At 43.6% G+C, this 17,446-nt stretch overlaps 2 protein-coding genes and 1 long non-coding RNA gene across 4 annotated transcripts in view; 1 reads left to right on the forward strand and 2 right to left on the reverse strand.

The window, feature by feature from the left end:
* The window catches only part of PLGRKT (plasminogen receptor with a C-terminal lysine), a 51,861-nt gene extending 50,815 nt beyond the window's left edge, over positions 1-1,046 (reverse strand). The window contains exon 1 of one of the 2 annotated variants that reach the window (XM_075128759.1): positions 860-1,046. The gene's annotated coding sequence lies outside the window, so the exon portion shown is untranslated. The remainder of the gene's footprint in view (positions 1-859) is intronic. The other variant, XM_048850416.2, reaches the window with a different exon arrangement.
* The window catches only part of LOC142072208 (uncharacterized), a 630,664-nt gene that overhangs the window by 534,366 nt on the left and 78,852 nt on the right, over positions 1-17,446 (reverse strand). The gene's annotated exons all lie outside the window — the stretch shown is intronic.
* The window catches only part of CD274 (CD274 molecule), a 29,869-nt gene continuing 21,647 nt past the window's right edge, over positions 9,225-17,446 (forward strand). The window contains 2 exon segments of the mRNA XM_048851802.2: positions 9,225-9,287; positions 10,053-10,128. Coding sequence (XP_048707759.1) covers positions 9,225-9,287; positions 10,053-10,128 — 139 coding nt within the window.

A 17,446-nucleotide genomic window follows, 5' to 3' on the forward strand; every position in this document is an offset into this window, starting at 1 on the left:
AATCTTCTTATTTCAAGACACTTGGTGATTTCTGCTTGAATAATCCCCTCCACCCATAAAAGTGGAAAGCTGCTTCACACAATAATACTATAACAGCTCCTCTAAGTCTTCTCTGCTTGCTCTTGGTGCTGGCAACATTCATTGCCTGAAACTTGTTCAAAAATAAAAACAAAGTTTTAAACAAAACAGGCAACACACAACATGTGAGAAACTAAGGGCTCCTCCCAACCTCTGAAAAAGCCTGTCTATACCAGACTGCCTGCTTAAAACCCATGCTCACGGACGTTCCTTGGATAGTATTTTATTCTTTGTTTTTAACTTGGGATAGCTCTCTTTAGCACCAAACTGTCGGTGTGGATTGGCTGATATGGTTTCCTGCTGCAGCAAAGCCCAATCCCTGCCCTCCACTTACACACCATTTCCCTGCAATTGCTACTTCCCATCCCAGTGCACAGCCTGGACCCCAGCCCCCCTCACCACTACCCACCCCCCACCAACCCTCACTCCCCCATCAAACCCCATCCCTACTTCCTCCAACCCCCTCCCTCACCACTACCCAGCCCCCCACCAACCCTCCCCCCTACTTCCTCCAATCCCCCACCCCCTCTCTCACCACTACCCCGCCTACTACGAGCCCCCTCCCCCAGCAGCCGGTCCATGCCCCCAGCCATCCAACTTTGCGAGGAGGGATAGCTCAGTGGCTTGAGCATTGGCCTGCTAAACCCAGGGTTGTGAGTTCAATCCTTGAGGGGGCCATTTAGGGATCTGGGCCAAAAATGGGGGATTGGTCCTGCTTTGAGCAGGGGGTTGGACTAGATGGCCTCCTGAGGTCCCTTCCAGCCCTGATATTCTGTTATACCCGTTCCCCCCCTCACCGCAGGAGGGGGCAGAGGAGCCGCCGGTCTGGGCGGGCAGCAGGTCGCTCAGGAGTCGCCTCGCGCTGCCTCCGGGAAGGTCGTTGGTGGGCCGGGCCGGGCCGCGCTCCGGCGGGGTGGCCAACGAGCGAGCCGCCCTGGGTTTCTCCTGCCGCAGGGGCGCCGCGGCGGCGGCGGCGGCGGCGTGGGGGGGGATTTAAAGGGCCAGCGCGCTGCTGAGCTAAGATGGTGCCGCGAGGAGCCAGCGCCTGCCTGATGCGGGGCCGCCCCTGCAGCGGGATGGGGAGGGGGGGAGCGCGGCCAGCCAGCCAGCCAGCCAGCGGGACCGACCAGGGCGACATATCTCATATGTCGCCCCCCCCCCCCCGCCGCCTGACAAGCCGCCCCCCCTTACTGCCCCCCCCCAGCTCTGTCACAATGCTACTGCCAGTTTCCGTGCGCTCACCCACCCCTAAGACCCCAGGCCCTGGAGCCATGGAAATAAAAGCATTCGGCTGGTCAGCCCCAAACCCTCATAAACCAGGAGCCAGCCCCTAAAAACCATGAGCGGGGCATCGCCAGCAGTCCCTTAGTACATGGGAGGCCCCTTATTTTTTCATCTCTGTACAACAAGATGGGGAGTTGCTGAGTGTGGCAGGAAATACCCCTGGGCCCTGTAGATGGTACCTGCTGCTCATTATTACTGGTGATGATAACCATGATCTTAGTAGCAGGAGGCGGGGGTGCTAAGAAAACTGTCCCTTATTTCTGAAATACAATGTTGGCAACCTTCTCGTCAAGGTCACAAGGATGTGTTTGGTTTTTAAACCATTTTGGGTTCTTATTTGCCTTCTGGTTTCTGGATTTTTGAGGTGCGCCGGAGAGCTTCTCAACCTTTTCTCTCTAACCACAAGGACTAGAAACTTCATTTATTCAAATGAAAGCTCACCTGTCTCCAGGAGCTGGGGCTTTAAGCCAGACATCAAATACTGTGTGACTCATGATAAAATCGCAGGAGTTGGCAATGCTAAGTTTTTGGTTGATGACAAAAGCTTGAAAATGTGACCCAGATGCATCCCTTGAGACTCAGAAGGCAAAGAACCATTATGTCCATACAGACTGTCACAAAGGAATGGCATCAGCAAAGCCTAAAAAGACAGAAACAAGAAGTTTCAAATCTGGGTGCTCCTAAATCCAGACTGAGGCACCTAAATAAAAGTGGCCTGTTTTTCAAAGATGATGAGCACCTGCAACTCCTATAAGCTTTGCTGGGACTGGCGAGTGTTCAACACTTCTGAATATCAGACTACTTATATTTAGGAGCCTCAGTATGGATTCAGGTTTCAGAGTGGTAGCCGTGTTAGTCTGTATCAGCAAAAACAACTAGGAGTCCTTGTGGCACCTTAGAAACGAACAAATTTATTTGGGCATAAGCTTTCATGGGCTATAACCCATTTCATCAGATGCATGGATGGTAGGAAGGTATAAATATACAGCACATGAAAAGATGGGAGTTGCCTTACTAAGTGTGGGGGGGGTGTCAGTGCTAACGAGGCAATTCAATTAACAGTAGAATACCAAGGGAGGAAAAAATCACTTTTGTAATGGTCATGAGGGTGGCCCATTTCAAACAGTTGACAAGAAGATGTGAATAACAGTGTTATTAATTGAATTGGCCTCGTTAGCACTGACCCCCCACACACACACTTGGTAAGGCAACTCCCATCTTTTCATGTACTGTGTATATATACCTGCTACTGTATTTTCCACTCCATGCATCTGATAAAGTGGGGTTTAGCCTACGAAAGCTTATGCCCAAATAAATTTGTTTGTCTCTCAGGTGCCACAAGGGTTCCTTGTCGTTTTTTCAGTATGCATTTAGGACCCTAACTTTTGGAACCCAGTTACACTGGGTTTGTTGTTGTTGTTTTTTTAATAGGTCATAAACTGTTGCTATAATGCACAGACAACTAAATGATCAATAAATATAAATGAAACACAACAAATCTTGTAGGGTCCAATCCAGTTCCCATTGAAGTCAATGAGGTCTTTCTATTCATTTTAATGGAAGTTGGAGCAGTCCTTTAGAGAGTGAAGGAAAAATTGCCTATATCAGTGGTTCTCAAACTTTTTTTTTCGCGGACCACTTGAAAATTGCTGAGGGTCTCAGCGGACCACTTAATGATCTTTCCAAATGTTGTTTGTACTGTTAGCTAACTATTGTAAAGCGCTTTGGATAAAAGTACTATATTAAAAAAAACTTAATAACGTTTTTTGGTTCTACAAATAAAAGCACACAACTCATATTTTAATATCAGTAGTCTTACCTTTCTAATGTGATGGATATGACCTCTCTCCCCTGCTGCGGCAGTCCCCTAGCTGAGGCTGGGAAGGAGTGGGGTCTCTTCCCAGCAGCTGCAGCCCTGGAGCTGGGGAAAGTCATCTCTTTCTTTGGCCGCCGCAGCCCTGTGCATCCCAAATTCCCCCACCTCCTCTTCTCACCCCACTGCCTACTCCCACCTACGCCATATTCTCCGCAAGGTCACCACTTCCCCTTATATGTGCATCTTCTCCAGGGTTCAGGCACCTAATTAGTGGGGCCATGCCTGATCAGCTCCACTACTTAGGTGGGTGGCCCTTCATTCTCTTGAGTGCGGCCGCCCAAGTGCGCACCTTAAAGAGAACTATCTGCAGACCACCTGAATGGAGTTCGTGGACCACTGGTGGTCCATGGATCACAGTTTGAGAACCTCTGGCCTATTTTCATACAGGAAACTCTGCTGATCTATCATCTGACTTGTGTTCATACAAGACTATACATGGGTTTTTTGTCAGTTAACCTCAAGTCAACATCCTACATTATACAGTTCCATACAACTAAGAATATTTCTTTAGCATACTTTCTTTTAAAACTGAGGATTATTATTGCATTAAAGCTTTATGCATTTCAACCCAACTTCACACAATATGTTTATATATAATTAATGGATGAATTTATTAACTTTTTAAAAAATGCTGATTCTAAGAACTGTACAAATATTTAAAATACACAAAATTAAGGCTCTAGTCCTGTGATGACTTATACACATGCTTAACTTTGAGTATGTAAATAGTCCCAATTAACTCAATGGGACTTATATGCTTAAAGTTCAGAATGGGAGTAAGACTTTAAAGGGTTGCATCCCAGATATCCTAATCACAAAGTATAAATAAACAAAGAAAACAATGTGAATGTGTTAATTATTTACTATAATCAATTATATAATTATATAATCAATTTAGATAAGCTTGCATAACTTTCTGCTTGATGCTGCATTTCATATTAGATTAGTTCCATGTATGAATGGCAAAGACTATACATAAAATGCAATTAAACTACCTTAAAATCCAATTAATCTAGGTTTTTTTAAGTGTTAATTTTTAAAACCTTTTGTGTGTTTTCACAGAATAATTTTCATCTCAACATTTTTTGGGACTGTCAACTTGTTCTTTAAACACAAAGAAATGTTTATAGCATCCCAAAGATACATGTTTTTGTATTAGAGTGTTTAGTTAGCTTTTCTAACAGCAGGTTATGAGAATACAAATCAAAGCTCAGTGGATCCATAAAGTCTGAGGTCTCAACTCACAGGACAAGAATTGTCTCATTTGTGGACCTGGTCTTTCTAGTTCAGGGTTCAGACACATTGTCAGATCATTTCCAGAAACTTGCACTGCTGCTTTCTGGGCCTATCAGTTATTCTTGTTCTTTTTGTAAATATAGCTATCAAAAATTTTCAAATAAGAAATGTTTCTGTCAAAAACTGGTCTTTTTTACAAAAACCAAAGTTTAACAAAAACGTTCATATTTTAACAATTTTCCTTTTTTACACAAAACCCAAACTTATTTATTATTTGTTCCTACTCCTTTTTTTCTTGTCCCCAACCCTCCAAAACCTTCTCCATGGCATAATGGAAAAAGGAGAAAAGGGAGGAAAAAAAGGAGTTAAAAAAGGAAAAACTAAAACATTTTGTTTAAAAAAATAATTGCGAACATTTTTTAACTCAGGTCTGCCTGAAAACTTCTAAACAAAAACATTTTGGGATTTTTTGAAAATGTTCTTGACTTTTAAAATCACTTTTTGACCAGCTACATTTATTATTTATACAATGCCCAGAAGTATATTAAGCACTGTACAGTTAGATGTAAGGACATAGTTGCTACTCCCAAAATGTTTACAATTTAGACTCCCAGTCCTGCAAACGCTTGCACATTTACCTTCCACACAAGGGTAGTTCTATTGACTGCAATTGGACTACTTTTGAGTGTAAATCAGCAGTCCCCAAATTGTGGGTGGTGCCCAATTAGGGGGACACAGAGGAATGTTTGGGAGGCTTTGGTGGGACCCGGACCAGTCTCCCTGGGGGACAGGGAGGGAGCACCATCCAGTCCCACTCAACCCCCAGCTCTGCCACAGTCAGGACTGCAACTACACTCTGATCCCCAGCCTTGGCCCCTGGCTGTGGCTCCACTTCTAGCCCCAGCCCTATCCCCAGCCTCAGTCCCTGGCCACGGAACCAGACTCAGCCCCGGCTGTGGTTCCGTTCCCAGCCGCAGTTCCATTCCCAGCTCCAGACCCACCCCCAGCTCCAGCTCCAGCTCCAGCCTCGGGCCCCTTCCCCCTGTCCATGACCCAACCTCAGAAGCCATGGTCTCAGGCCCGGCTTCAGTGGGGGTGGTGGGGGGCACAGACAGGGTAGGGTTACCAGTTTTGGTTGGACGTATTCCTGGAGATTTCATCACATGACATAATCTTTAATTAAAGATTAATCTTTAATTCCTGTAGACTCCAGGCCAATCTTGGAGGGTTGGCAACCTTAGGACAATGCTAAGGCGGGTGCGCGACCATGAAAAGTTTGGGGACCACTGAAAATGCTTGCAGGATAAGGGTCTTAGGTTCTGATCCTGACAGTGCCTATAGTTTTGCAAATGAGTTATTTGACCCACATTAGTCGTACCATTGAAGGAAAGGCACAAGTGTCTGCAAAACTGGACCCTGAGCCTCTGATCCTGCAAAGGGACTGGCACAGGGAGGTCTTTCTAGTTGTTGCGAAAACCTCTTAACGCCAATGAAGTTTTATATGGTGTACATCCTTGAGGATTTCTTTGCAGTATCAGGGATTAAACTGTAGCCAAGATAGAAAGTGATAGCAACAAATAATAGAGTAGGAATAGGGGAAAGGGAGGATGTGGGTCACAAAATGAAGATAATGGGCAGAGAACCCTAAAAGGATGCACCTGGTTATTTTTATGTATTTATTTTAACTGCATAAAATCCTAGGTAATTCATCTTTTGGGGGAGGTCACATGGAAGGCACTCAGACACAAAGGTGATGGGATACTGTACAACACCCTAAGACAGAGAAGACTGTGAGACAGATGTGGGGCAGAGCTGAAAACTGAGATAGATTCAGGCACAGTGAAGAGCAGGGGGAGAGAAAAAGTGTGGGTAGGAATCAGGAAAACATGAAAGGGAGGCATGATAAGGCAGAGCAGAGAGCTAAAGTTAATTGATTGTAAAAACAATTCCATATGCATGGCTGATAAGAGTCAATTTCGCTGTAAACAGAAGAATATAGTCCAAAGGTAGACAGGTCAGGAGAAGGAGTGGTGCCTGTTGTAGGAGAAAAAGAAGCAATCTTAGTTACAATGTTACACACTCTTGATAACAGGGAGGGATTTCCTGCTGTAAGTTCTTTGCTCACAAGATGGCACAACTGCTTCTCTAGAGAATACAACACTGGGAAAACTAAATAAATGCTGTAGCAAGAGATCAGAAACAAAAACGTATTCCAAATGCAGAATCATGAGCTGATCATTTCTTCCCATAGAGGCATCTCTATCGTTCTATTCATCTTGTTCTAAATCAGAGGTCCCCAAACTGTAAGGATTGTTCGGTGGGGAGGAGGCACGGCAGGGCCCAGGCCATCCCCCAGAGGGGGCGGGGAGGGAGTGCCACCAGCTCTGGCAATCCACTCCCAGCTCTGCTCCAGCCTCACTCCCAGCTGTGGCCCTGGCTCCCAGCCCCACGCCTGGCCCTGGGCCTGGTTGTGGCCTGGCCCCAGTCTCAGTCCCAGCCCCACTCCCAGCCTCAGCCCCTGGTATGGCCCCACTTCTGGCCCCGACCCTGCTCCTGGGACTCAGCTGTGACCCCAGCCTCAGCCCCCTTATCTCTGTCTGCGACCCCCCTCCCCGGAATCCCGACACCACTTCCAGACCCAGCTCGGGGTGGGGTGGGGGGAGCAGACAGGAGTAAGGGGGGCACAACTCTGAAAAGTTTGGGGACCATTGTTCTAAAGACTTTAAATTAGACAGATTTTTCCTCTGGAGAAAGCAAAAAGTGTTTAAAACTTTTAAATATTGCCTTTTGTGCTTGGTAGATAAATGAAGGAAACAGGACCCCCCAAAAGAACAGGTAGCTTAATGTGAATAGGTAGAGTCCACTCTCTACACAGCACACATGAGCTAATGTCCAAAACTCACCCACTCTCTGGGGTTTGCCTTCACTCTCAATTTTAAAATAATCATACATAAACATGCAGTTTGATCAGGAACCGGATGTTTCTAGGGGTTTTCCCTGCAAGATCTCCTTCCTCTCCTGTTTCAGATAGGAACCTGGAAACTTTCTTATAATATTGGATCACTGCTAATGGCACTTTCCTAACATAGGTGCCAACCTGTGCTAGAGTGAGTCGGCCGAATAGTCCTCCCTGTGCCTTCAAGGTCCTATTCCCTGAAGTCTGTTACAGTTAATTTACTGGCAAAGACAAACAGGAACTGAAAATGTAGCCAAAGTAAGTGGTGTATTCATGTATAAAATGAAATCCTTAACAGCAAATGTCCTGATGTTGGTTATGATTTTTACAGTTAACTTCCAAATTAAAAATAATTAAAATTCATGGCTTAAAAAGAGCTCATTGTGTATTAGAAACATTGAAGCTAGTTCTGGGCTAGATCTGCTTTTGGATTAAAGAAGACTTCACCCCAAAGATAAGTACAATGAGCCACCTTCATCCTGGTGTAACTCCATTGACTTCAGTGGTGTAAATTATATGCCAGGAATAAATAATTCCTGACCAGGTATAGGTGGGAAATGTAATTTGTACAGATTTAGTATTTGGGGGGTGAGTAAAATGAGTTGAATTTATGCAATGTGACAGAAAAGGGGATGTAACAGGACAAAGAACGTAACAGAAGTGTATGAAACAAAACAGACACTCCTTTTCATATCTACGTAGAACACATACAGGGAAAGGTGAATCAATTCTGTCTGGATTAGCATTTTGGTATTTTAACATAATTAAGAGCTTCGGTGTAATAGGCAATTTAACTTTTGAAGCTGAAATGGGTAACAAATGAGTTTAAAAGGCTGCTAATGTTGCTACAACCTGGACCAGGGGTGGGCAAACTTTTTGGCCCGAGGGCCACATCGTGGTTGCGAAATGGTATGGAGGGCCGGGTAGGGAAGGCTGTGCCTCCACAGACAGCCTGGCCCCCGCCCCCTATCTGCCCCCTCCCACTTCCCGCCCCCTGATTGCCCCCCTCAGAACCCCCAACCCATCCAACCCCCCCTGCTCCTTGTCCCCGGGACCCTCTGGCCCTAACCGCCCCCCTGGGACTCCACCCCCTATCCAAGCCCCCCTGCTCCCTGTCCCCTGAGTGCCCCAACCCCTATCCATACCCCTGCCCCCTGACAGGCCCCCCGGGATCCCCGACCCATCCAATCCCCCCCCTCCTTGTCCCCTGACTGCCCCCTCCTGGGACCCCCATCCCTAACTGCCCCCCAGGACCCCACCCCCTATCCAACCCCCCCTGCTCCCTGTCTCCTGACTGCCCCCACCCCCTCCGGAACCTCAGCCCCATCCAACTGCCCCCTGTCCGCTGACTGCCCCCCGGGACCTCCTGCTCCTTATCCAATGCCCCCTCCCCCAGCTCCCTTACCATGCTGCTCAGAGTGGCAGGACAGGCTTATTGGAAAGCCTGGCAGGTGGGCGGGCACAAACCATGCTGCCAGAGTGGCAGCGTAGCTGCGGGGGAGGGGGGACAGCGGAGGAGGGCTGGGGGCTAGCCTCCCTGTCTGGGAGCTCAGGGGCCGGGCAGGACGGTCCCATGAGCCGTAGTTTGCCCACCTGTGACCTAGACCCTGCTTTGTTGATTAAAAATCTTTAAGGCAACAGTGTCATTACTAATATTGACAATGAATTTAAATGCATGTCAATCTCTCTAGTTGATTTATACTTCTGTCAAATTGTTTTGGAGGTTAAACTCTCAGTTTATGTGACCCAGGGCATAAGGGATGCGTATGGGTTTACAAAGACTCTCTGGGTCTGATGTCTACAAAAGGTGTGCGATCTCTACCAACAGTCAGTAATGCACTTGTCATCTTAATCATTGTGAGCTGTATCTATGGATAATATTTAAGGAGTTACGTATCTATACTCAAAATAGTTCTTAAAGTATGTGAGTTAAGACTGGTCACCAGAAGGTTATAAATAGATTTTGTTCAGCCATGGGGTAGGTGCATATTTCTCTGGCTGGTTATTGTGTACTGTGTGTAAGTCTATTTGCATTATTGAGCCGGATGTGAATGAAAAGATTGTGAATTCACATGAGAGAAAATCTCCAGGAAAAACAAAACCAGTAGGGGAGTGTCCTGTTTATGCGTAAAGACAATGAATTTGGGGGGAAATAACTGGTGGTACTATGAAATGCACCTGGGATCCTTCCCCGAGAAGATGAACTGTCAGTGTATTCTGTCTTATGAAAAGAAGCTCACAGCAAACATGGCTGGAAAACACTGAAAAGACTTTGGGCGAATTAAACTTAATTAGACAAGACGGAATCTTGTTAATTAAGTCTAGATTCTAGAAGGTGTGTTATGATTTTATTTTACATGTAACCATTTGTTTCCAATACTTCCAGTGCTACTTCTAGAATTGCTATAATTTGATAAATAAACTTGTATTTGTTTTCACTATAAACGTATCTAAGTGTTTGTGTTAAGTGGAATAGTGATCCTGAGGCAAAACTGGTAACCTGATGTGTACTGTTCCTTTAGGAGAAGCAAATCTGTGAATTCAGTGAGTGTCCAGTGAATCAGGGGCTGAACACTGGAGGACACAAGGGTTGGAGTGTCTCTATCACTAATCTGTAAATAGAAAGCTGGGCCTGCTGAGACCTGGAGGAGAGTGCTTGTGTTGCCTGTGGCTGGTGGAGCAGGGGAGCTGACCCCTGGTAAGCATAGATAAGGCTTCCTCCCTCACCCTAAGGGCAGGTGGTAGCGAGGACCTTCACAATCTTGGGTACTCATGGGAAGCGTTACACTTTGAGTCTAAAACTCTTTATATTTTCCAAAATAGAAGAACAAATGATCATTTAGATCAGTGACACTCAGACTGAGGCTCGTGAGCAGCAAGAGGCTCTTTAATGTGTCTCCTGCAGCTCTTTGCAGAACATGATGTTAAAATACTGTGTGATTTAATTACTAACCAGTCTTAATTATTAACCAATTAGGATGTTTTTACTATGTTATTAACCAATTGTAGTTGATAAAATAATAATACTTGATCAGTCATTTTGCTCTGAGAATAAGATTGATAGATATAGTAAATTAAATATTATATCTATCTATCTAGTAAATGAAATTATGATTTCACACTACTCTTTTGGGTAATGTTGATCACTAATTTGGTTTCTGAACCTCACAGTAATACAGTTCAAGAAGCAAGACTAGCTGAAGTTTTTGGAATAAGATTGTCAACCATTCAAAAAATTAGAACCTTCAATGGACTCTTTTCTCTGTCCAAGTATAACCTGTCCTATGAGTTCTGTAGCATTGATGTTTATTTTGCGTTCACATTTATTTGCTTACGGTCAATAGTTTGTGGTGAACGATCGTCTTACTGCAAAGATTCCTAACTAGACCCATCCGCAGTTTTTTCTTCTCTTTCAAGAATGAGCTTTAAACAAACCCGTTTCTGTAGTTTTAGTGAGAAAGCTGAAAACTGAGGATATTTATGACCTCATCTTAATGACAACTAATTCTTGAAGAGCTTTTCCTTCGAAAGTTTTCCTTTTAGTATTTGACTCCATGGAAATGGACGTGGGTGATACTTACTGGTATGTTAAATCTGAATGTAGAAACAGAGTAAATACAAACCATTTTTTTTGACTCTTGACACAACATTTTCTGTTTGCATTACAGGAAGTTCTAGAGAGATCTAATTTGTCCTCTACAGTAAACCACTTATCAAAAGTGAACTGTGTTTACATTGAGAAAAATTCATTGGGTTTCCTCTGAATGTTGGGAATCTATTGGCAAACATTCTTTTATTGCCAGAACTAAACCTTCTCATTCCTGTTGTATATTGAGTGATTAGAGATAATATAGTGATTGTTCTGAAGGTTGTTACATTTATAAACTTACCTGTATAACTAAATCTGCCATTCCAAGACTGAGGTCACTGGCTTTGCTTCTCTAGTTTGCTAGGATGATGCCAAAGAATAAGTCTTGATGAAGTTACTGGCTCAGCACCAGAGCTTAAAGTAAACTAGATAGGAGGAAGAGCATGGTATGTGGTGAAATCACATCGCATAAGAAAACAATTAGAAAATCATTTGCTTGATTCTTTTATTTTAATTAAACATTTTTTTGATTGTCACCTATAGTATAATAAATCATAATGACTTGCTCAGTTTTAACAAAGTAGACCAAATTTATCCCCAGTGTAACTCCACTGAACTCAGTGACGTTCACACAAGCATTGAATTTGGTCCAGTTAATTTATTATTGTCTCAGACTGAATGTTTCCATCATAATCTGTTTTTATTAACTTTTTTGTTTTTTGCCTTACATTAATGTATATTGTTGTGTTTCCAAACACCTATTTAAGGGCATTAGTATAAGTTCAGGAATGGGAGGAGAAGCATTCTTGTAGACTTATCAGAGTGGCATCTTTGATATCTTTCTTATCTTTACATACATATTTCTTTGATGAGCGTTAGCATTTCTTCTCAAGAAATCCAAATTTTATCTTCATCCAAAGCCAGTGTTTTATCTCTTGTATTGCCCATGATTTACTAAGCAGAATTAAGTGTAATAAGTAATTAACTAAGTAACAATTAACTAAGGACATCTGTCAAGGTTCCTCCCCCACTCTGAACTCTAGGGTACAGATGTGGGGACCTGCATGAAAACCTCCTAAGCTTACTTTTACCAGCTTAGGTTAAAACTTCCCCAAGGTACAAATTAATTTTATCCTTTGTCCTTGGAATAACCACTGCCACCACCAAACTCTAACTGGGTTTACTGGGAAACGTAGTTTGGACACATCTTTCCCCCCAAAATCCTCCCAACCCTTGCACCCCACTTCCTGGGAAAGGTTTGGTAAAAATCCTCACCAATTTGCATAGGTGACTACAGACCCAAACCCTTGGATCGGAGGACAATGAAAAAGCATTCAGTTTTCTTACAAGAAGACTTTTAATAGAAATAGAAGTAAATAGGAGTAAAGGAATCACCCCTGTAAAATCAGGATGGTAAGTACCTTACAGGGTAATTAGATTCAAAACATAGAGAATTCCTCTAGGCAAAACCTTAAGTTACAAAAAAGACACACAGACAGAAATAGTCATTCTATTCAGCACAGTTCTTTTCTCAGCCATTTAAAGAAATCATAATCTAACGCATACCTAGCTAGATTACTTACTAAAAGTTCTAAGACTCCATTCCTGTTCTATCCCCGGCAAAGCAGCATACCAACAGACACAGACCCTTTGTTTCTCTCCCTCCTCCCAGCTTTTGAAAGTATCTTGTCTCCTCATTGGTCATTTTGGTCAGGTGCCAGCGAGGTTACCTTTAGCTTCTTAACCCTTTACAGGTGAGAGGATTTTTCCTCTGGCCAGGAGGGATTTTAAAGGGGTTTACCCTTCCCTTTACATTTATGACAACATCCTGCCAGGGAGGGAGAATTCTGGACAGTACCCGTGAACTGAAATAAAAAAGAAATCCGTGAGCTTTTGCTATTTACTCCAAAATGTTAGGACTGTATAGTGGCTGGCACCTGTGTGGATGCACAATATGGAGTGAGCCAAAAGAAGCCTTCTCCCTCTTTGTGCTCCATGCAGAGGCTGGCCACAGTTGTAATCCTTGTTAACACCCTCATGGCACTAGCTAGTCCAAAGGAACTCTGCCCTTACTAGCCAGAGGAGCTGGCCACTCTCAGAGGGGAATGCATTCTGCCCTGAGTCACAATGCCTCCTCATGTTCCCACTCATGGTGCAGTCCTGTACCATTCCCAAAACAGGGTGGGGCCTAGTAGACACTATCAGGCCTTAAGTTTCTAGTCCTTCTGGTTGTGCAGACCGACTTCCCAGTATGAACCAATGGTCAAGCCTTGTCTTTCAACAGTTTCACCAACATAGAGCTTAGCAGTATCGTGCAACTGAAAATCTATTTTACTGATGTGCGTTCACACTGTCATTTGCACTGACACACTGCATTCACACACCAGCATGCTGCATCAATGCAAGGATGCTATACTGTGGGTGAGTGCCCACACTACCCAATGGCACACTGTCTCATGGGAAATTTTTGCTGTGTGTTGTGGTGGGATATTCACTGCATATTATGTGATACCTACTCACAGAATAGGTTGTTATGGGACCTTGGGGTCAAAGCCCAGAATTCCCTTTGATATAATCCTCAGATATACAATATGTAGGGCCTTGTTCATTCTGCTATAGATTAGTTTTAAATGTTTGATGGGTTTTCTTCTATATTCAACTCTGTAAATTGAGTCCTACTAAAAATTTATCAGACCAGCACAACTCTGTCAAAGCCTTTATGATGGTGAGTATTCTGGCTCCTTGCAAGCTCTTTTTTTGCTGATATTCTCATTGTATATTTCTGTGTTGTTGTTGTTGTTTGGTTTTTGTTTTTGCTGGGGTGCATGTTTGTTAATAGGACAATGTCTAGTAAATAAAGTGAATCTGTTTCAAGAAGTTGTGATCCTGGAGGATACATCCCTCAGGAGGATCACAAAGTGGCAAAGAAGGGAGCTATTGAAGAAGTCTAGAGGCCACCCAGGAACTATGCTGCCAAGCTCTCTTCTGTGACAATCCCTGATTTGCTGGTGTAGTGGCTTAGAAATGTGTCATATTCAGTTGTGCCTGGCAAATTAGCTCCCCCTCCAAATGTGCTAACGAAGATAAAATACTACTTGTCCAAAATGTTCTCTCAATTAGTGCCTGCAGACCAGAGAGCTGTCTGTGGCAAAATTAACAGGCAGCTCTTCCTTCAAACAGAGACCATCCTATCTCTGTGTCCATTGCTGTGCCTTAAGCTACACAGTCTTTGTGTTCTAGCTTGTTCTTTCACATTGCAGTTATGAGTTTACATGTGCCTGTTTTATATGCCATCAGAGTGCCTATACCTGTATCTGGGATGCTGGCTTTTGCATAAAAGCTATGTGCTTATGGATGTGGAGATAACACCAGAAAAATATTGCTACATTAACTAATTGCATGTAACAACTGAATAGCAGTGTCATTCTTGTCTACTACCTGAGATACATGCTTGTGTATTTATCAAATATAATGTGCCGTGCATCATTTTCTTCCTCCAGTACACTTAAACCTGTGAATTTATTTTGACATGTCCTCCCGACAACCAATACTACATAATGCTACTCTAGACGCCATTCAAACTGTACCCAACATGCTGGATTTGTGCACTTAGTTGCTTGTATGAGTTATAAACCAAACATTTGTAGTGGTATCTTGCACTGACTACATTTCTCTTTCTATTACAGGCTATCATTGTCAATAAAGTTTTGAAATTCTGTACATTCCTTTCCTTACAGTAACTTCCATTATGATAAACTTAAATCGGCCAATGATGTTGCTTTCCCATTAATCCAACTGTTACAGGAAAACAAAACTGAAGGAAATACATCCTATGAAATTATTTCAGTTTCACTTTTTGTGGGCTAAGTACAAAGCTTTGCTGTGCTAGGAATGTGGATCACCAGCAGTTTTATAGTGTGGTGATAAACTAACCAAATAATGAGAGCTCTAATAAATTTCCTTTTATCTCATGTCTACAGTTGTTAAAATACAGGGATGTATCTTAATCTGAAGAAAGACCATTCATTCCTCCCTTTCTCTTGGTGTTTTCAACATACTCTGGCAGAAATTAGGGCTATAGTATTAATTGCTGCCACCTCCTGCTGGAGGAAGGTTATTTTGTGTCTCATAGCTACGATTATTATTGTGGTTTGTATGATATTTAAAAAAAACTCCTGCTTGCTGACTTTAACTGGATTTGGCTTCCTAGTTTTAAGTGTATTTTCTCAGAGTTAAAGCAATGATATTATGTTTATATGGCGCTTTTTAGCCATAGTCATCATATTTTATGACCGATGGGCTAAATCCTGGCATTATGGGCAAAATCCTGTTTGGCAGAGATGGTGGTGCAAAGCTAGATAGGTTGTAAGGTGCATCTGGTGTAAGACACCAACAGTGTTGGCACTGGATGCCTCACATAGGTCTATCTCAACACACCATGAAACACTTTTTATTGCTTCTTGCTGCAGCAGCAAAGTTATTGCTGATAACTTGTGTATCATTTTGATGGCAATATATGCATTTGTCAGATTTTGGACAGACTTGACCCTTTCCCCTGAAACCATTTGCTTTGTTTCATGTTTATACCCCCAGGTAATCAGAACTTTGGTTTTACAAAGGAGGGAATTTATAATAGACTTGAGTGATGTATACACCAGACTAGAACAGTCTTTCCTTGTGTGCTGGATCCAGCCTTCCATGGAAATCATGGAAAATCTCCCATTGACTTTAGTGAGCATAGGATAAAACTTACATTAACACAAATGGTCTTATACTCCAGGGTTTTAGACATCTCTGTAGTCTCTGAGAATCTTCCACATAAAATAGATTGGCAATAGGGAAGTCCCTGGAGTCTCCAGCTTTTTTCCCTTTTGAAGTATGAAAAGATTTGCCTGTGGTAGGTGATTTGTTTTGGGGATATTTTGTTTCCTGCTTTTGTTGTTGTTTTGCTTTGCTGGAGAGAGCAAATTGGTTGATGGGATATCATTCTGTTTATGGTAGTGTAAGCAGAGTCAGGATGAGCTCTACCCTGACATCTGGTGGCAAGTCATGGTGGGTTGTGGAAAAGAACTTCAGGGGCTGATCTCATTTGCATAGGCACACCCACCCTGCCTAGATGGTCACTTTGGCTGCTGTAGGAGCCCCAGTTTCTCTGTTATTGGGGCAGAAATAAACTGTTATTATTCTGATTATGTGAATCAAGGACAGTGAAACTGTACTTGGCCTTTTGTTATGATGGAGGGACTCACCATCAACTAAGCAGCACTCGCTAGGCAAGGGTTATGGGTTCCAAAACCCAGTGAATGGAGAGAGGTTGGGGGCAGGTATTAATACTGGGTGGTATGGGCATCCTGGTGAGGGCCTTACATGCTAATTGCACTTTCTCCACTGTGGAATATCAGAGCTAATTTTGATTCTATTAAGAGTCTAGTTACAGGCTGCTGAGCTGAATTCACTTTGGGATAATGGTGCCCTAGCACTGAGGCTCCCCTACAACAAGCTGAAATTACAAAAGAACTAAACTTACTAAGAGCAGAAATCACTGAGTGTTGTGTTAAGTATGGGGGAGCCTGAAGATATATTGTGGAGCAGTTTGCAGGACGGCTGGCAGAGCAGAGCGGCTGGTGGAACAGAGCAGTTTGTCAGATGCCTGGAGCAGCTCATGGGGGTGGCTGGCAGAGCAGAGCCCCATGGAGAGGTGGGGCATTCAGCTTTGGACCACATAAGGTGCCCCTTAACCCCCCCCCCCCCATCTCCACCCAGGTTGTGAGATAAAACTCTGCAGATAAATTTTCGAACTCTGGGGCTGCCCTGACCAGGGACAGAGACTTTTGGGTTGTTGGACTTTTGGGACTTGGGGTGATTTTGGGTTGCTGGACTCAAGAACCAAAGGGAAAGGACAAGCCCCAATTTGCTTGAGGTGGGTTTTTTGCTCATGGGTTGTGTTAGGAAATCCTGTTGGTGGTGTTTCCCCGACATAATGCCACATTGTTTCTCTCTGTTATTAAAAGGCTTTTTGCTACACTCAGACTCTGTGCTTGCGAGAGGGGAAGTATTGCCTCTTGGAGGCACCCAGTAGGGGTGGTATATATTTGTCCCAGGTCACTGGGTGGGGGCTCGAGCCAGTTTTGCATTCCGTTATTGGAACCCCTAGATACTGAACCCAGCCCTTGTTGCTGCCAACTCTGACGGGCAGAAGGGTTACAGTAGGAAAACTTTATCAAATATCTCTGCAAGCAGGATGTCTTGATTTGAGATTTTCAATGAACAGAAACAATAAATGCAAATTAGAGAGGGACCTGATTTCAAACTCCGCATCCAAATACCCCAAAACTTTGGGGAATTTTGGATCCAACACCATATCCAAAATCTGCTGGTTATCCCTTTTTCTATAAAATGGGCTGAACTAACACCCTGCAGCTTTACA

This window comes from Caretta caretta, chromosome 5 (genome assembly GCF_965140235.1).
Source record: "Caretta caretta isolate rCarCar2 chromosome 5, rCarCar1.hap1, whole genome shotgun sequence".
NCBI classification, from domain to species: Eukaryota; Metazoa; Chordata; order Testudines; family Cheloniidae; genus Caretta; species Caretta caretta.